The 20,385-nt window shown below is 43.3% G+C and overlaps 2 protein-coding genes across 2 annotated transcripts; both read left to right on the forward strand.

The window, feature by feature from the left end:
• Positions 1 to 930: 930 nt before the first annotated feature.
• Positions 931 to 7,722, forward strand: LOC149330374 (uncharacterized). The gene is made up of 4 exons (XM_089559412.1): positions 931 to 1,018; positions 2,647 to 2,830; positions 4,601 to 4,748; positions 7,633 to 7,722. Exons 1-4 carry the CDS (start codon positions 931 to 933, stop codon positions 7,720 to 7,722), a joined length of 510 nt encoding a protein of 169 aa, XP_089415538.1.
• A 1,975-nt stretch (positions 7,723 to 9,697) lies between these two features.
• On the forward strand, positions 9,698 to 16,904 carry LOC149330375 (uncharacterized). Its single transcript, XM_089559833.1, has 4 exons — positions 9,698 to 9,812; positions 12,265 to 12,448; positions 15,946 to 16,093; positions 16,756 to 16,904. Exons 1-4 carry the CDS (start codon positions 9,725 to 9,727, stop codon positions 16,843 to 16,845), a joined length of 510 nt encoding a protein of 169 aa, XP_089415959.1. The 5' UTR covers positions 9,698 to 9,724; the 3' UTR covers positions 16,846 to 16,904.
• Positions 16,905 to 20,385: the final 3,481 nt, after the last annotated feature.

A 20,385-nucleotide genomic window follows, 5' to 3' on the forward strand; every position in this document is an offset into this window, starting at 1 on the left:
GCACCCACTCGAAAAAGCGACAGCACCGTGCCAAAAATGGGACAAAATATTTTGTATTTTTTTCTTAACGACAGATTCTTCTATTATTTTGTAGTTTTTTTTGTAGTACTCTAGTTTTTCTGTAGTACGTTACTGTGGTCTGTACTTATTTGGCACTTTCCTGCAGTAACTACAGAAAGTTCTGTTGTTACTACAAAATTGTCTGTTGGTTGTTACCAGTAGATTTTGTCGAAACATTACAAAAACCTGTTGTTACGGGGGAAAATTTTCTGTCGTGGTTTTCGAGTACGCACAGAGAGTCTAATACGTTGGCGTGGTGGAACGAGCAAGGTATTTTTACTTGTGCACAAACGAAAACTGAAAAGGCGTCAGAGAAGCGAAAGTGCCACGTATTAAAACAGAACCGGCATAATTTTTTTCGTACTCAGCGCAGTAGTCTGTGAGTTAAGGTATAGAATACTGGTGAAGTATGACACGTAGTAATGAAATCAGAGCACAAATATCCAGAGTCACTGCTATAACAGTCAGAGTACTAATACTCCCGTGACAAAGGAAAACGCTCAGGTTAAAAGCGCTCGAGTGCAGGTGGTAAGGTAAGGACCAGGGAGTTTCAAACTTCTGAAATGCGAGCTATTTTATAACCCTTGCACAGTTCGTTAACCCTACAGTTTGAGCTCACTTCTTGGACATGCCCTGCAATAAAGTGTCAAAGTGACAAGCATGCGTGTCTCAAAAATTGTGACCCGGGGCTCGTTGAACTATTGTACAGGCGCGAATACCGATGTTTTCGGCAGTCTTCATAAATAACCGGTTTGTCGCCAGTAAGGGTGATATCTATGGCCTCCTTGACACACACCGTATCCGGAGGCACCACGATATAAAAGGAGTTACCGACATGTTTCACGGCAGTACCTGAGTACCACATCGGAAATGCTTTTACCAATATTCTTCGGCCTCCTGGTTGTTCTTCACCTGGCGGTCGCCTCCACGCAGACTCCTCCGGTGACTGAATGCCCAGGTAACGAAGCATACTTTCTCTAAAATAGCTTTTGATCTCAGTCATCGAGGACAGTGCTTAGCTTCTTTATTACTGGGTATTCGCGATAGTGCAACCTGCTGTGCCCTTTAGCAGTGCAATGACGTGCATGCATGGCCTTGTACTTGGCCTTCTCTTGTGCCATAGAAGCCTGTGGTAATGTTAACGTGCCATGACGTGCATTGATGTGCTTACACGCAGTTTATCTGCTCAACAAAACAGTTCAGTAATGTCTTCATTTACTGTCACCGAAAAAGGATCAACTTTTGTTTTCAAGAGGTCTTGAGGTTCTATGATTTCACACAGAGCCCTCAAAACGCCTTTTTTTTTACAAAAAGCAAACTATTTATTTGTGCGCTTTAATGTTTCACCATCTTTTAGCCAAAGCAGGTACTAAGCAGAACAAGGCTGCTAATCTATCCTGGAAATAGAAATTAATGATTTAATGTCGAAAATATTTGAAAAGTATTGTTGCTTATATATTTACAAGCAGGTCTAAAACACACGAACCTTTCGTGTTTACAAGGTTCATAAGTATCATTGTGGCAGAACGTAATCGTAATTATCAGCTTCACTTTCCATTTAGATCAGACAGCTGAGAACTCTGCTACATCCTTGGATATACACCTGGCAACCAAAAAATCGCTGAAAGACTATGAAGGCACCTGCAGTCGCTAGAAATATGGCATTTAGGAAAACACCAAAACATCAAACAGAAATAAGTCCTTCGGTTACTGTGCGAGGAATATGTTTGATTTGTGAAGCTTTTTGTAGTTTAGCTTAGAGCAAGCATGTGCTCATTGCAGAGGTCCATTGAAATCAACTACTATTCACTTAAAGAGCAATCAAACATTCTTCAACTGCTCAACTGCCTAAGAAGTGCGAGACAACATAGAAGCAAAGCGCAAAGAAGATGCGTGCTATACATACCACATGGCTAATTACGTTTGCCTTCTCTGATAAAATCTTTTATTAAGCTGAAAGAATTGCTAGGTGTTACGTTCAAATGAAAGTTTTCAATGGCCACTTCCCTACAGGCACAACACCTGTAAAAAATCTTCAGGCCCACCGAGTCTGCTTTGAACTCTGTGTGGAGATTCTATGGCACTTGTAAAACTTACAACGTTCTGAGGAATGACGGCGGAAAAAATCCTCACCTTCTAAAAATTTTGAGCTTCAGGCGCGTCGCAAATGCCTTAATGGAAGGCTCTTAAGCAGATCGTGTGGCACGAGGAATTTTGTGGATTTTTTTTTCTGGATTAGCAGGCCAGGGCCTTGTTACCACCGGCCGACCTCTCCACCTTTTGGTCTCATTAAAACTCCTTTCTCTCTCTCTCTAACGAGGAATTTTGAGCGAGGCTGAGCTGAACTTTTGAGCATAAATTTGAAGTTAACAGTTCTCAATTTCCTCATTGAATAAAGTTGTTGCAGTCTAAGAAGGCAGAAGCTATTGAAAGTCTGAGAAATGATGCACCAAAAGTGTGACACACCCAACAAAGCTGCGACGGTCGATTGGTGCGCTAGATGCTTGCAACGTTTTTTTTTTTTTTGTGAGACCAAAAAATTTAATAAACTGCCGATTGAATGGTCTTGCGCCTTTTATTTCTTAGGGAATAACAACACGGTCGTCGTGCTCCAGAGCGCCGTTATCAAAGGTGCAAAGCTTGGCAAGAAGATTAAACTCGATGGCACTGTTCTCGTCAAGCAAGTTGTCGACCAACACCCGGTTTTGCAGGTGTCTTTAGCCAAGCCTAACGGCAAGAAGCTCCCCTGTGATCCGAGCATCTTGCCATGGTAAGCTTACAAGCTTTGAGCAACCATGCAGACTAAGCTGTGCGAGACATATTTCTTGGTGCATAGCGCATCGCTTCGGTTCCGGTGTAGTATACTGCATTATTCGTAGGTATAGTTGTAATAATAGGAGTAGCAATAGTTCTAGTAATAATCGAAGCACCTACAGTAGTAGCAAATGGGTTGTTGGCAGTAGTTTTCGTTTTATGAGAAGGAAAAAGAATGTCGTACATAGTGGGCACTGCAATTTCACCACGTAGCTGTTGACATTTGAACTACTGGAACCTGGAAGAGAAGAAAGCTAGTGATCAGTGGTAAGAGGAATGCACTAGCCAGAGAAAAAAAATAACACAAGTAATTGCTCAGGAGGAGCGATAGAAAAGGAGGCCGATTGAATAAATCTACGACACCTGCCTAAAGTCAGGTGAGAAAGTTATTCACGTCGACCAACGAGCAGGTGCTCTGGAATGCTACTTGTGCGGAGCGGATATGCGAGCTCTAAGAGGACGGCAATAAATGCTGCCATTTAATAGGGAGAGAAAAACAGTTGAATTTTCTAAGCAAGGCGCGCTCGGTGAGAATTTCATTAAATGGGATTGAGTCACAAGTGTCCTCAGAACACAATAGCTTCAAAGTTGGCGTAAACGTTCAAGATGCGAACGTATCTACATGGTCCACCTCCTGCAAACGGCAGCTCTGTGCAGAACGTCGTACTCGAGCGCAGACAGCTCAAGAAAACGTCATTAACGGTAACTGTTATTTCATCGCAGACATTTTTATTTGGGCAACGTTTTCTCATCCCACTCTTAAAATACACAAAATGTTTACCGAAGCTGTTACAAATTTTACTCATTGTTTTAAAGGAAACACTATATTTAAAATACACCCCGTTAGTTCCTACCTCGTAAGAGAAAGCGTTTCTTACAATCTCATATATATTGATTTTTACCGTACAGAGGTTCGCCATCATTAACACTGGCTCACCAACTTGGTAATGGGGCATTGTGATGTGATAATTCGGGACAGCTTTTATGTGTACATAAGAAAGCACAATTCCACACACGGCAAGCACCAGAACACGAAAGTACAATCAGTGACCAGTTTATGCTTAATTGAAAACAACGAAGTATCTATCTTGAACATGTGTCATAACATTTGGAAGACACTGCATGATGCGATGATCACTTATATGTAAAAAAATTATTTTAGCATATACAATTTTCGCGCATTTTATTCTAACCAGCGTATACGATTTCAGCGCATTCTAAGACCCACATCCAAAGGCACTCAGGGGAAAAAAATTTGACTACGTTCTTTGTTCCATGCACTTCTACCTACGAGAATTTAAAGTACTGCTCTATAATCACCAGAATATTACGTATAAAATTCGATCTCTCTTCGTTAACAACCTGAAGTGGTTGCCATGCCACGTAAAATCGCCACCCAGTAAAGCTCTTCATGCGTATCAAACCTGTCCACCTTCAATTGTCGGCTTCGACTCCGATCCACTCTTGATCTGACTGCGTGTGAAGCGCGTTTATTCAAGTCAGTGTCATGAATGTGACGCTTACGCCACGACAGGCACGACGTCATCTAGCGTTGGCTATGTTACTGGGAGCAGCAACTAATGGCGAAGAGCCAAAAAAAGTGAAAACGAAAATAATTATCACAAAAGGCGGCCCCTGGTGACGAATTTGAACTTACCCAAATATTTCTGCAAACCCTATTTTCTTGATTCTTCCTTAATTTTCTTTCCTCCCCTCCAACTTGAAGCGAGCTGAACCTTTGTGACGGCACAACCCGCCAGGAGAAGGTACTGAACAAGGACTGGCAGAACACGTGCCCCGTGCAGCCAGGAACTTACTCAACACACCTCTCTTTCCGTCTGCCCAAAGGCGAAGAGGCTAAGGAGTTATTAGGGGTGAGTGCACAGTGCGCATGAAATGCATGTAGTTGCTTGGTGTCCACCTATTGCCTGCACGGCATCTGATGCAGAAGATGGAACCCTGGCATGCAACTTTGAGCACGGAATGCAGCACATCAATCCGGAACCAACTTTATCTATGCAATATAGCCGCCCGCAAGCGATACCAAAGGGAAAGAGAGAAAGAGAAGGATGGAAAGGCAGGGAGGTTAACCAGGCGATGCCCAGCAAGCTACCCTACTCGTGGGGAGGGGAACAAAAGGGGGGGGGGGGGGGGGAATGGGAAGAGAAAGAGCGGCAACGATACCCAAAAAAAATCTAGGCGGCTGGAGCTTCGCGTTTAAAGAGTAGAACGCGATATAGTTATCGGGTCCTGTTCGTATCGTCTTCATTTATAATTTCTAATGAGCGTACTCCTAATTACTCATGTGCGGATCCGTACACAGATATTTCACCAAGTTAAAGACCAAAATCAATTCACAGGTACACCTTTGTCCATCTTGAGCCAATCAGCCTTCGCGGTCTATGGGTAGCCTGGCCATCTCGCTAGACGAAAGTCTTGGGTTCGATACCCACTCTAACCCAAGCTAACCTAATGCTCTTTTTCAGCCTCAATTTCATTAATTCCATGCTTCCAACACCATATTTCGCTCACAGTTACTGACGCTGATTATGACGACGACGACACTGGCTTGCCCGCGACACGGTGCACTTAACTCTGTGGCTTTAATATATGTGAAAACGTAAAACTGATGTCACAACAAATGTGATAATTTCTGCTTGTAATTTGCGTTTACGTCTACGAAGCGAAGATGGAAAGATAACTGGTAAGCCCTCGACAAGAAACAGCAAAGCTGACCCTTGCCGCACAAACATGAGTTTTAAGTATTAAGCATTGCTCCCGCCTTAACAAAAATTCCATCTGAAGAGATGGAATTGGAATATTGAGAATTGAAAGAGATGTAATATTGAAACCTAGCGCTTTCCTAGAGAAAAATTCTAAAAGCAACAGCGCTGGCTTTAAATGTACTTGCATTGTTGCCATATTGAAGGTTTAACATGGGACTCCTACAATAATTAATTCTAAAGCGTACTGTTACTCTTTTTGCCGCCTTCTTAGGCAAGCACACAGATGACGTGTGCATTACTTTTTATAGAGGTCTCTTTCTGAGTGCACTTGTGCTTTGCAGCGACATTATACTTACGAAGCCTCATCAACCACGGCTGAGCCTGTTGAACTGAGGGACGTTATTCGCCATGGCTGTGGACAGCCTTCCCAAGAGCAGTCCATATTTACTGCCCCGTACCTAGCGCTACAAATTCTTTATTACTTTTTAAGGCAAATCTCTTAGCAGAATTTGACATTGCACGTCACTGAGCTGCGTTCATGTGCTCAAGAAAACAGCCGCCGTACTTTGTTTCGTTTCATCCTGGGACGCTGCAGCCAGCGCGGAAATGAGCATGCCAATGCAGAGTCAAACAGCGGCTCCAGCCATGCCGTCCGAACCATACTGCCATTTTCAAAACCAGGCGCCACCCGCCTTTTAACGGTTTTATGAGGCGTGCAAGAGCGAGGCACTGGGCGAAACGAGACACTCGACATAATCATCTTAAAAGGCTGGATCTGACCGTCACCTCTTCCATTATGCGTGGCATTTCACGCAACAATGCATGCCTCCTTTATAAACTCAGACTTGGCGTAGCTTTTGTGCCGAAGGCCTTGAGTTTAATTTAGCTTGCGTAGCCTTCGGGATGCTTTTTTGTGACGTCAGTAAGACTGTGCAGCATGTAATTGCTATACAACAGGTATGTGCTAGCCAAAGATTGGTCTTGATGGCTTCATTGCCGCGTTTTTAGGGCAGGCCACTGTCCAAAGACCTCGGCTTGGCTGGAGAGTTGGAAGGATTACCAGAAAGGGTTATATATATATATATATATACATAAACAACCACATGCCAACGGTGGGATCCGAACCCACGACCTCGGATCCCACCGGGTCCCACCGGCGGCATGTGGTTGTTTTTCCTTCTGCTTTTCTAATCAATTAGCATTAAGCGATAACATATTCAGCAATATTCTAAATTTATCAACACCACAAATTAAATAAATAAATAAAAAAAATCCTCGGTGCCCTTTGGTTTCTGTGGCTGTTGGCTTCTGTCATATTTATAACGAGCCCCTCATTCCCCTTTTCTTGTTTGCTTAATTGCTTAGCGAGGGCCTCGGTTCTGGAAGCCTTGAAGCCATAGGAGGCATAAGAGGGTTCTCACGCAGCTTCCACCCTCTTCGTTCGATGACGTTCTACGTCACGCCTGCGATAACTCAGGACGTTCCACGTCCGCCGCTTATGAACGTGGGTGGCGCTGATGAACACTCTAAAGGTTTGGTTACTTGTAAACATAAATACCCCCGAAAGCAGATTTGACAGCCGTCGCCGTAGCTCAGAGGTAGAGCACCGGACGCGTAATTCGGAGGTCGTGGGTTCGGATCCCACCGGCGGCATGTGGTTGTTTTATCTTCTGCTTTTCTAATCAATTAGCATTAAGCGAGAACATATTCAGTAATATTCTAAATTTATCAACACCATAAACTAAATAAATAAATAAAAAATCCCCTGTGCCCCTTGGTTTCTGTGGCTGTTGGCTTCTGTCATATATATATATATATATATATATATATATATATATCTAGCAGCACTGCATAGTAGCAAGCAAGACAATAATCTCACATGTGGTAAACCCCTTTGGGTTTCACGCAAATAAGCCTCATTGTGTGCCTGAAGTTTGAGAGCCACAGGTCTACTGAAGAAAAGTGATGTGAAGAATTGCTGATGTGCTTTCGGTCATGTGGGATTTTTTGTTACTTCTTTTTCGGTTTTCAGGATGGAAACGTCGTAGTCACATTCAAGACAGTGAACAGGAACAAAGTAATTGGTTGCTCATCTATCCCCATTGCTATCGACGTCAACTAAGGAAACAAAGGGTCTAAACTCTTCATGGCATCGCTGGATGAGCCCCATATGCATGACGCCATGAATAAAGCTCAAGGCATCATCTATTTCCACTTGTTACGAGTTATTGTGGTTTCATTAAATCACTCGTAGCCGCAATCGTCTAAGAGACTTGGGTTTCTATTCAAGTGACCAGTGCTTATAAACCTCCCTTTAAGAGAAAAGATACCATTGACGCGTGCCCTCACGGATAACTCGGCCATTCAACAACTGGTTGAGGACATATTTAGCATAGTTAGCCAGATGTCATAAGGGCCCTAAAGAAGATCACTACACCCAAAAAACTTCGGATAAAGACAGTGTAATCTGTTAAGGATTCAGAATACCGCGCACAGAAGTTTGTGGATGAATCCAGGTGGAGCCATCTGTGGTCATTCATCCACTTGGTGCCAAGCTTGGAAGCCTATAGAGGTACAGCTAAGGATGTTGCTAGGATGGGGACAGCAGACTTGATGTGGTGCATGCGGTGGAGAGCTCTCAAGTACTACATTATGAGCGAGTCACAAATCTGACTATCATTTCTCCTCTCTATCAACTGAAGGAATTCCGGTGCAATGTGTTTCATTTCAATAGGTGATCTCTCTCGCATTAAATCACCTCTGTGCTGGTCTACAACAAGCCGGTCGAACCTCTTACGGGCGTAGGTGTGTAAACTTTCAAGTTAGTCCGTGACATAACGTTTAAATCTGACAAATAAACACTGCTCTATTTACAATTGGAACTGTGCTGCATCTTTTGCGAGTACAGCCTTGTGAAACTCCCATTCACACAGCGCCCCAGCGTACTCGACTATGCTAGAAAGAGAAGTACAAGCGGCGGCCGAAGAGAGAATTTTGACACGACCTTAGCCTTACAAGACTTCACACAAGCGCCTTCCAAACGCATTTACATTGAAATAAAACATTGATGCATTTCATTTTACACTGCAATTGCCGGTTGCTCACACCATGAAATTCTAAGAAAGTGCAGTTGTCAACAGGAAATTAATTATGAACGCATTTTTTTTGCATATATCTTAAGACTTCACTATAACCATAAAAATAACCGCAGCTCTATCTTTGGCAGACGCAATTTTTCGCTATTAATGGTGTTGCTATCATCTGAAACGTTGTCCATTGCTTTTCTAAGCCAGTCTTAACTACTAAATGTGAGCGATGGACAAACTTTGAAATACAAATTGAAAGAAACACCTAGAGTGCATACGCATCTACACGCGAATATATAATACATACACCACTTGGACTACATACTATGATAATTTAGTTTTCCTGAAAAGAGATGGTATGCAAGCACAAAGCTGCCGAACTTATTGCCGTTGTAATATATAACTGAAAGGGGGCACAAGAAATGATGCCCTTTAGCGAAAACTTAGAAACTTTGCTAAGCCAGAGTTATAGTCGAACTCTTTCTCAGAGCGTCGGGTCTGGATGTATATGCACTACCCCTCCGTGGTGCCCCAGCAGCCATAGTGTAAACTCACTGGGGCCTAATACAGGCCAGCTAATTACAATCCGTGCCGGCCACATTTCAGTGGAAGTACAAAAACGCTCGTGTGCTGTGCGATGTCAGAGCACGTTAATTAAGCCCCAGGTGGTCGGTAAAAATCCAGAGACGTCCACTACGGCATTCCTGATAGTACACGGGCAGTTTCAGAATGCTATGTCCCGCAGTCTGCATCATATCATATTTGTCGCGTCTGAACACTTGCATCTAAAGCGGAACGCTGGACGTGATAGTCACCGTTCTTTTAATGCTGTAATTCCTGTCTGAAGTAATAAATGATAAATGATGATGTCACAAGCGTTTCTGACTGCGTTAATTAAGGGTTTTATTCTTTATATTCCACTGGAATCCAAGCGTCATTCCGCTTTGTGGCGCAGTACGCATACGCTGGACAGGCGGTTTAAAAAGCGAGTGAAGTGTTTCTATTACTGTGTGGTCCTGGTTGGCTTTCGCATTGGAGATGCTCGTCCTTATCTGTGTCGGCTTTCTGTCCGCTATCCAGTTGGCGGCCTCCTCTGCCCAGATTCCCCCTTTGACAAAATGCCCTGGTAAGAAATCCTGCGCATTTTTTGCCTCCCTGAGAATTCTTGATATTAGCTCTAATGTTTAATCTTTTCATAGCGGTAGCTGCAGGGCGGCGTTCATCACGGTAAACCACCTAGGGGTTGTGATGCCGGTTTTGTATCTGAAAACTCCACGTCACCTGTTGGAAACATGAATAATATTTCGTTCTGATGACGTTCTGATGAGCAAATGTGGGCCTTTGCGAGAGTGCACATGGCTTAAGCAGGGGAAAGGGGAGGATCTGTTTTGTTGGCCAAAAATTTCTAACACTTTCAGGTTGTTAATTAAAAATTTCAGACACGTCCTCATTTGCCCACAGCGTGATTCTTGACTGCTCTTAGCACCTGCTCGATTCATTTCTGTCATACGAAGCCACCATGCAAGGACATCAGCCCATTTTAAGCATTTTAAGGCACTCAGCTTTGCAAAACAACGAAACGAAATCGCAAAACACAGAGGCTTTGCGGCCGCACAGAACTCAGGAAAATGGGGCGTGTCCAGCTTAGCAAAAATTATTTATGTTAATCTGGCGTTCCTGGTTTGAGACGGTCCTGCATCGATTGTCGCGACGGGTTTCAAATGGAGGTTGCAGCACTAGGGGAACACTACGCTCCACATGCAGCCAAAAACGACCACTCCAACAAGTTACATAGGAAGACACCTTGGCAAAAGGGGGTACAAATTGGTTTTGCAGCGGATGTTTCAATGAGTTGAGGGCGCTGAATAACTACCTTTGTTAGTTATTATGTGCGCTCCCTACAGCAGATGAATGACGTGAAAGTAGTGATGCAAAACTATCGAAAAATTGACTATCGATAGTATCGATAGTTTTTTTTAAACTATCGATAGTGTAAAAAACTATCGCTAGTGCTGCTATCGATAGACTATCGATAGTATTATCGATAGTACCGCTATCGATAGCAAAACTATCGATAGTGAAACTGCCAATGGTAGGATTATTGCGTAGGCCGCGAAAGCGGGCGAGTCCTCTCGTTACTCAGACCGTCACCTCCATGTCACACACTCAGGAAGCCATGTTTAGGATGCAATGGGTACGAGTGGTTGATTTTATAGAATCGATAGTACTATAAATAACAAATAGTATCGACACGGCTATCGGTAGTACTATCAACAGAACTATCGAAAGTACTATCGATAGTACTATCGATATAGCGCTATCGATAGTACTATCGATGGTAAAAGGACTATCGATAGTTCGATAGTAATTCAACTATTGATAGTATCGATAGTACTACCGATAGTTTTGCATCACTACGTGAAAGTTCCTAATTGCGATCTCCAAAGCATCATCGGTACGAGGGAAACCAACACATTTACCTAAAGGGGCCATTCTTCGGTCGGCAGTTAGAGTGGCTGGCTCAATGCACTCATGTTTGGTGCGGCAGCTGACTTTATTCTCAGGTAAATGTCATAACACGACAGATTTTTATCCGTGCGTAAACTTCTCGGCTACAAACATAAAGTTGCCATTTATAACAATAGCCTTAACACATGTGACGCCATCTATTTTAAATGGCGGAAGCCACATATGTAGAGCCAGAACAGGACATAAACCTGCATGACTCCGATTCAGAGAGAACTTTTATGATATTATTAATTCAAGCAATAGAGATGACACGAAAATAATGAGAACAGTGGCTAGACTAACAAGAATTCGGCAGGAATCGAATGCAAAGGAAGATAGATGGAGGTGTTGGTACCGGCGCTTGTGCAACGCAGTGATGCTTTGGAGTCATGTGACTCCGAGCCACCCGTCAAAAATGCAGAACTCCACCTTCTATGTAGTAATAGTAATCATATTTATTGTGTTTCCCGAAGGAAGGCGGCAGGGTAAATTTCTATAGCGATGAAAAAGAAAATAGCTGTAAGTCAATAAGGCAAAGAAATCCGATTAATATCATGATGTGCAGCAGCCACCGTCAACACCGCTAGAAATTTGAACTACACAAAAAAAAAGAGGCGAAAAGGAAGGTTGATATATTAGTATATGTTAGTACAGTCTCGAAACGATTCGACGTATTCAATATGTATTTTTCTCAAAACCTGTGTGACTATGTCAGAAGAGTAAAGCCGGCGTCATTGTTTCGTCTAAACAGTTCATACCCTGCGTGCAGGTTACTTTCTCTGGGCTTCAATAAATTTTCTTTTGAAAAAACACTTTGCAATAACTGCAGTCCAAATACCTCCCTACAGATATATATTAGTAATGTTTGAACATTATACCTTAATTCATACTAACGCCTTTTAGTCAGCACGTTTCAATACAGCACTCTGGAAAGGCACTAAGAAATACATTTCACGTGTGAGGGCACCTGAAATATTTCGCGTGCTTTTCTGCCAGAAATTCCACAACCAGCATTTTATTTTGTCTACTAAACATTACTTTTTTTTATTTCAATCAACCTGTCCCTTTAGGCGCAGACGACCCTGAGTTCGAGATCATGAATGTCACCATCCAAGACGCGAAGCTCGGCAAGGACGTCCAATTTGATGGAACAGTTGTGGTGGACAAACCTGTTGGTGTCAACCCAGTCATGCACCTCTCCTTTGCCAGGGCTGACGGCAAAAAACTACTCTGTATTCCGATGGTGATGCCATGGTGAGCTTACGGAGAGCGGTCCCAATGTATTCTATTTGCAGGAAGGAGCGATAAGGGATACTATGTTGTGTTTCTTGGATGATTGGAGCAGTTCTGTGCAGCGCGTGCTCCTGTCTCTCTAATAGGAGATCACCATGCATTTCAATTCCTCTGCAATTCCCGATCCCATCTTCATTCTGACTTGTATTCACCGAATCCTAACGTTTAGTGCGGAATGTCAAAAACCACTGATTACTGCGCTCCTGATTGTTGCCTCAATGACACAACTGAGTGCAGTCTACTCAAGGTTCAGAAATTGTAATGACAAAAGTTTTACTCGCCTCAGTGCCAACTAGACGGGGATTCGCGTTAACATTAATTTTTCGTTCATGTGTTGCCAGAGCACCGCAGTAGTCGTCAAAATTCCATCGTGTTCACCTTTCCGATTCTGACGTTAAGATTTTCTATTTTTTTCTCTAGCCCGCAATCTGATTCCTCGAACCACATAATACTGTCGCATATACGAGGGGGTACCCAAAAGAAACCGGACTAAATTTTTTGGTCGGCAAAGCTTCTGTGGTAGCGCGTTTTGCCACTAGGAGCGCATAGAACGAACATTCCAGAGTCAGTAAGCCGAGTGCCGTCGTTGAAGGAGGTCAGACTTGTTTAGGCAGAGTTTTAGAGTGACGACTGTTTTCTGTGAATGTCGTGTTTGCAATGGCTGATTTTCGTGAACAGCGTGCGCCGGTGAAATTCTGATTTTTCCTCGGAAAAAGTTGAATGTAAACTCTTGAAATATTAATAAAGACGTGACGTACAAGAACGATGCTATGGGAACAACTCAAGTATTCCTGAATCGAATCCTGAATCAAAGCAACAATCATGCCAATGGAAAACTTCAAATTCACCTCGCCTCAAGAAAGCTCGTCAGGTGAAACCAAACCTCAAAACAATGCTGATTTGTTTTTTCGACGTGAGAGGAGTCGTCCATTGAGAATTTTTTCCGCAGTGTCAGACAGTTAGCCAGGCTTTCTACTTCGATGTTTTGAAAAGATTGGGCAACAGTGTGCGGTGGAAGCGGCTAGATTTGTGGCGATCGGGTGACTGGTTTTTCCATCATGGCAATGCCCCTGCTCACACAGCCCTGTCTCTACGACAATTTTGGACCAAAAATGGCATGACCCCTATTCCTCAACCCTCATACTCTCCCGACCTTGCCCCGTGCTACTTTCTTTGTTTTCTAGAAAGAAAAAATAGGTGAATGGAAAGCGTTTCGCTGATGTTGCTGAGGTGAAGAAAAAAACGACGGAGGCACTGTCAAGCATCATAAAAGATGAATTTAAACAATGTTTTGAAAAATGGAATGAAAGATTCGACAAGCGTATCATTGCAAGTGGGGAATACTTTGAAAGAGATTGAAGGTATGTGCTTAAAATGTGAACAAATAAGTTCAAACAAAAATAAATCCGGTTTCTTTTGGGTACCCCCTCGTATACTTTAGCTTAGTAGAACGTGGAACGAAAGTCGGCGACATGCGGGTTCTTGTGTTATGTATTTAACTCCATGCATTACGCGCTTATGGGCATCTCCAAATTGTCTCGCGCATCACTATGAAGATAAAGTACCAATTTAGATGTTGAAAGAAGCTAATATAAGTGTTAAAGGTGCACTAAAGAGAAACCTGAAATCACTTCCCACATAGCGCTAAAAAGACAAAGACACAGGGAGACACACAGGACGGGAGCTGTGTCCGTGTCTATTCAACTTTATGTGGCAAGTGAACCGTCACCAACTCGCCCAGACTTCCCCTCTGGAACCTGAAATCGTCTTTTTACCGCGGGAAATCGATCTATATTCTCCAAGTATTCTTGCAAACCTCGAATTATTGTCCTGTGCGGCCGATTCTCTTATTAGATCAAATTAAACGTCCCGGCTCCCGCAGTTTTTTTTTTTTTTTGAACTCATCTACGAAAAGACGAGGAGTCAGTTAATGCGTCAAGTGTATTTTAGCCAGCCGCGTGGCGCCTTGCCGCTCTGCTTCGGCGGAGTGATACGTAGCGATCGGCGAAAGAAAAGAGTCCACGCGTATTTTTATTTGCGCCGGCCTAATTTGCGGCCAGTAATCTCCGACTGAAGTCATTTGTTGATGAAAACCTAAAAAAAAAACAAAATGAAAGCGAAAGCGAAGCCACCACGTGACTGGCTGAAGGGAACTCCATGCGGTGACTGACTCCTCTTTTCGGATGTGAGTTAAAAAAAAAAGCAGGATCCGTGACGTTTAATTAAATTGGTTAGGGCAATCGGCCGCACAGGACAATAATTCGGAGTTTATATGAATGCTCGGAGAATGTAGATTGAGTTCCCGCAGTAAGAAGACGAGCTCAGAATCCTCTTTAGTGCACGTTTAACGGTCTATTCATAGCTACAGCGCAAGAGTTGAATCACAACTTACTCTTTTTATCAGAAGAAAAGCCGCGTAATTTATGCAGATATCCCTGGCACTAAACTGATAAACCCCAAAGAAAAGACAAACCCTTCTCACCTCACTCTCAGCCAAAAAAAATCTAGCTGACGGTTTCCACGCCTTCGTCGCACTGGAAGAATAACTGGCATTCGAATGTCATTCATTGTCATTGCTCCATCGAATTTCATTCAGGTTGCGCAGTAAAAACAATGTCAATCGCAAATAATAGCAATGACCATCAGTGAAAAATTTTGAGCATTTAACTGACACCGTGCGCATAACCGCTTTCAATTGTTTTGTATTAAGCTGTTTTATGTTCAGGGGTTGAGAACATTCCTGTGCGATATTACAGGCGTCAAATATTCTGGAGGTCACGCTGCAGCCCACTATCAAAACCCAAGCCAATATAACGTCAACCACAAATCCGATAAGCGTTAACAATCAATATGGCTGACGCGACAGAACGCAATGAAGGAAAGGTTGGCTAAGAACATAAGGTTAATCTTCACTTGTTATTTTTGTTTTGTGCTGTCATGAGTCGGATATACGTGAACTCTCTCCATCATAAACTGTTTCCCCCTGAACGCCCTCAAGCTTCATATTATCTTATCTAATGGGACTCGCCAACGACGAAGGCATACTCTAACGCACCATTGCAAGCTAGAATCTTTGAACTAATGTATACGCTAAGTTACCTTTTGAGTGACCGCAGTTTTGTAAGGTCTACCATGCAAATATCGGATATTTCCTCTGCCAAGCTGAGCTTGTTGGTGTAACTGTAAAATATTAAGTTTTATTATCTTGGTATGTAGGAGTGCTATAAAGTGTATAAGATACAGCACTGGTTGATTCATTTTAGTACCTATTTTTAGTAACGTGGTGACAATGAATATATCACCATGTTAAAACAGAGCAAGTTTTTCAACATTCGTGAATAATTATGCATTACGAGGCGGAAAATATGGTTGCATTGTCCAGTATAAGTACTACGATGTGTTTCACAATATGTAATGAATGTATGCCATCTTCTTTATTTATTTTCTCCAATTCCCAGCAAGTTGAAGCTGTGTGATGGTACCACTCGGAAAGAGAAGACTCTGAATGCAGAATGGGGCAACAAATGCCCAGTTCAGCCCGGCACTTACAACGCGCATCTGGACTTCCACCTGCCCACGGGCCTGATAGCCAAATCATTTTTTGGGGTAAGTTAAGGAGTTGATAAATGGTCGCCGCTTTAAACAACGGACTGGGGTGAATTTATACAGCAGTCGTTGTAGAAATACATCTCATGGTTGTCTCACAGAATAAATATTGGTTACCGTTCTGACTTCCATTTTGTAACCCATCCCTATGCGCTCTTTCGACGCTCTCAGGACAATCTCAGTAACTTTCACCTTCAGACACATGCGTAAAACCACTCACATTTTTTCGTTCGTGAGCTCTGCATTCCAAATGTTCTGAAATTATTCTTCAATGAAGCAAGAACAGGTGAAATACCAAGTGGATGAAAGGAATTGTGCTTCATCTTGGGCACCGTGTACCTTCATGCTCAATACTTAAAAGATGTGAAACCGCAAGCAGGCACGGCCGGGCTCTTCTTTAACGTCTGCTTGTACTGCCAGGTGCTTATGACAATATTTGCTTCAACTAATATTCCACTGCAAACGTTTTCCTCAAAGCAGTCTTCCAAACCAATGGTGTCAATACCAGCATCACCCTCTTAGCTTTTTATGTGTCGCTGCGAACTCAATTATATGCCATCATATATAGGGCTTTGCGATGGTAGCATAAAGTTATAAACCGTTGTATCACGTCTAATTTATCTCTCACGTGACTTTTGCTACCCTTTATTTTTTTTTTTCAGGATGGAAATCTCGTATGTACAATGAACGTTGAAGACAATGGACGAGTTCTTGGCTGCGTGTCTTTCCCTCTAAACATTGACGTCCAATAGAAGAGAGTAGCCTCTTCAGCGGCAGGACAGCACCTTTTACACCACACCATCGGATCATAAACTCTCAGTTCACAGACAAAATTTGTGTGAAGTTACTGTTCTTTGATTTCAAAATAGATATTCCAAAAATGGGCATCCTTTGACAACTTTCAATACTAAGCTGCACACGTTCATCCACTGAACTACTGTTAAACCTCGTAACGAATTTTAAAGAAAAAACTGGTAATGGCGCAAGAAAAGAGGACACGGAAGGCACACAAAAGACAGAACTGACGCCAACTTGCAACTGGGATTTATTTCAACAAGCCTGCCCCAGTTGCAAGTTGGCGTCAGTACTGTATTTTGTGTGCCTTCCGTGCCCTCGTTTCTTGCGCCATTGCGAGTTTTTTTTTTTCTTTCAACGTGAACCAACTCGCCCAAACTAGAGTTTTACTTAACGAAGTTTATTCGTAATATTGTTATACAAACTTGGTGACGACAGTCCCATGACAAGAGACTTTCCTGCCGTGCGGTATCATCAAAGCTAAACTACGCCTACAGCAGGACACAGGCGTCTGCCACATCTCTCCAATTAAACCAGATGTAACTACTTTATCCAAGCAGGCTTCCTAATCTCCTCTTCCCACCTTACTCTCTACTACCCCTTACTACGCTTGCTCTTTCTTGGAATCCAATTCTTTACATTAAGGGTCCATGGGTTATATTCCTTTCGCTTTACATGCCTTGTCCATGCCTGTTCCTTCTTGATGTCGACGACGATATGATTAACTCGCGTTTCGCCCCTCACCCACTCTGCCTTCTTCCTTTGCGATAACATTACCTCGATCATTTTCCCTTCCACCGCTTGCTACTCTGTCCTCAATTTATGCTTATCCTTATATAGTTAGACTACGCATTTCTGTCCCGTAGGAGACTACCGGTGCGAGAGAGCTCGTATATACTTTCGTTTCGACGGATACTGGCAAACTGCCTTTTATTAACTGAAAGCAGCTGCCAAGGGGACTTCAATGCATTCTAATTTCTCTAGTTATATAATTATCGCGGTCAGGACCTGCGCTAACTACCTGCCCTATTCTTTACCTCTTCCATCCGTTCCCTGCCTATCTAAACTACAGTTCTCTCTCGGGGCAGTTGAACTTAAAGGGCAACTGCATAGGTTTTAGAAATCCATGAGCTTAAAATTCAGGGGGCACTTTCACTGTCTAAACTGCGTAGAGGCGAGAGCGTTTCACGCACCACTTTCACTGCTTCTGTGCCACTGGTGGCGTTACATGTAATTGGGTACTAATTACTAAGTGATGACAAATCACGAATTAATGGTTAATTACTGATTAGTGCCTGAGAACTAATTAACTGCTAATTTTAAGGCTTTCGCCTTAAAATTATGTAATGTGTGAAACATGCAGGTAAAGAATGCGAAGTCCTTTTGGGCTAGCATTTACAATCGTGACGTAATCGCTGATTAAAATCGCGAAGGCCTTCAAGCTTCTCCGCAGCGCACAACGCCAAGTAGCGGTCACATGATGACGTCGTTGAAGTTGTCGGTACATTTCCAACGCATAAATGCCTGCTTTCACGGAAAAAAAACCAACGCCACAGGAGGCAAAGCCCGCCGAGCGTTGTTTGGCAGCATTTAACAAGGCTCGGCAAGGTGTGGCTGACAGCAGCGGCAATTTCAAATCATACCTTCCGTGACGTCACACCAAACTTCCCCGCACTCGTCCGGTGCTTCAAGGAGAAGCGCAAAATTCAATCCTTGATTACGTCGCTATTTCAAATGCTAAGGCTAAAACGCTTGGCATGCTTCACTTACAGCCTACACAAACTTGTTTCCTTAAATATCGCGAAATTCACAAAAAGTGATGCAGTTGCCCTTTAACTCTCTGCGGTCACTACCTGCTCTAGGTAGATATATTGCTTTACCACTTACAAACATTCGCACTTTCTCCTAAACTACGGTTTTCTTCCGGAAGTGCTGAAATTACTTCAGTTTCCTGCATATTAATCTTGAGGCTCGAAGTTCTGCTTGTCTGTTCAGGTGCTCAGTCATGCTTTTCGATCCCTCCGGTCGGTTACCTAGCAAGGCAATAAAAGGCAAGCGTCGTGTTTGTGCGAAAGTAGCCATAAGCCTCAAAAACCAAGCAGCAGCATAGGCCATCGCTTTTTTTTCCATTTGTGATCTTCTTCAATGGGAGATTAATAAAATCAGGAGAAAAAAGAACCACATGCCACCGGTGGGACCCGAAACTACGACATCCGAATTTCGCGTCCGGTGCTGTACCAAGAGATCGACGATGGCGGCTGTCTAATCTTCTGATTTCTGGGGTACTTGTGTTTCAGTGTAAGGAACCTTGAGAGGGTTTACCAGCGCAGCCTTCGTCGATAGCAGCGGACGTGGTTCGTGCTTTATTACAGCGAGTGTTACGTGAAACGTCATCGAACGGTGAGGGCTTAAGCTATGCAAGAACCGTCTTATGCTGGCTATAGCATCAAAACTGTCAGAACCGAGACCCTGGTTAACCAGTTTAGCAGACAACGGCAGAGGAAATGATGGGCTTGTTTGAAAGGAAGCCAACCGCCACCGGAACCAAGGAGCATAAGGGAATGTTTCCAAATTTTGCTTTTTTAAGGCGGAAGCCTTTAATGTCTCATCGTTGGAAGCAGCAGTTGTCGACAGAAATGTCACGCTTTTCATTTGGTCGAAATGGTCATGACGTCACAGTGCACGAATTTCAAACGGGGCCAATTGTACTTTGGCTAGTAACCATGAAACCAATTGAACGGATCGTATAGTGATGCTCCAAGTAAGTGGGACTGAGCTTAGTTAATTGCTTAATTAATCAATTAGCCTAATTAACTTTTCTAGTCAGGCCATATAAATAAATAAAACGAGTAGGAAATCGGTCGAGCTCGGGAATCGAACCCCGGTCTTCGGAGTGCGAGACGAGCACGCTATCCACTCCGCCATGCTAGCTCGATGGTTTGGAATGAACAAAGGCGCGTCTAGTGAATACGGTGTCTTCGCTCACTCCAATCCTCCTCCCTTCCCTTCCGGCGAGGTTTAGGTGTCCACCGAGATATGAGAGACAGATACATTTCCTTACCTCAAAAATCAGTTTACCGATGAGTAGAACCGAATGGGCGATGGCGTTCTATGGACTCCCTGGCAGCGTTGCAAGACACTGTCGCGTTCCACTCTTAGATGCGAAGCTTAACATCTTAACCACACATCAGTGACCGCACTTTAGGTCAAAAAAGTGCCCACCTGAATTTTGGCGGGTGTCCACCGAGATATGTGAGACAGTTACTGCGTAATTTCCTTCCCTCAAATACAATTTTCATTTCCTTCATTACGGGCCCTCTTTGTCTTTCTTCTTTCACTCCCACTTCCTCCCTTCCTCTACGGTGCGGTTCAGGTGTACACCGAGATGACAGAGAATTACTGCGCCATTTCCTTTCCTCAAAAAGCGTTGCATTCAAAGGGCAAGGCATCACGCCGAACGGGTGGTGGCGTTCCGTGGACTCCCTGGCAGCGCTACA

The sequence above is a fragment of the Amblyomma mixtum genome, chromosome 9 (genome assembly GCF_055824585.1).
Source record: "Amblyomma mixtum isolate Tamu chromosome 9, ASM5582458v1, whole genome shotgun sequence".
Lineage (NCBI taxonomy): Eukaryota > Metazoa > Arthropoda > Arachnida > Ixodida > Ixodidae > Amblyomma > Amblyomma mixtum.

What these genes read in the sequence shown, in the direction of transcription:
- LOC149330374 (XM_089559412.1), top strand. Translation starts at nt 931, where the DNA reads ATGCTTTTACCAATATTCTTCGGCCTCCTGGTTGTTCTTCACCTGGCG. An exon ending in TCCGGTGACTGAATGCCCAG is followed by an intron (nt 1,019 to 2,646) that starts GTAACGAAGCAT and finishes TTTATTTCTTAG; the next exon opens with GGAATAACAACACGGTCGTC. An exon ending in GATCCGAGCATCTTGCCATG is followed by an intron (nt 2,831 to 4,600) that starts GTAAGCTTACAA and finishes TCCAACTTGAAG; the next exon opens with CGAGCTGAACCTTTGTGACG.
- LOC149330375 (XM_089559833.1), top strand. Translation starts at nt 9,725, where the DNA reads ATGCTCGTCCTTATCTGTGTCGGCTTTCTGTCCGCTATCCAGTTGGCG. An exon ending in CCCTTTGACAAAATGCCCTG is followed by an intron (nt 9,813 to 12,264) that starts GTAAGAAATCCT and finishes CTGTCCCTTTAG; the next exon opens with GCGCAGACGACCCTGAGTTC. An exon ending in ATTCCGATGGTGATGCCATG is followed by an intron (nt 12,449 to 15,945) that starts GTGAGCTTACGG and finishes TCCAATTCCCAG; the next exon opens with CAAGTTGAAGCTGTGTGATG.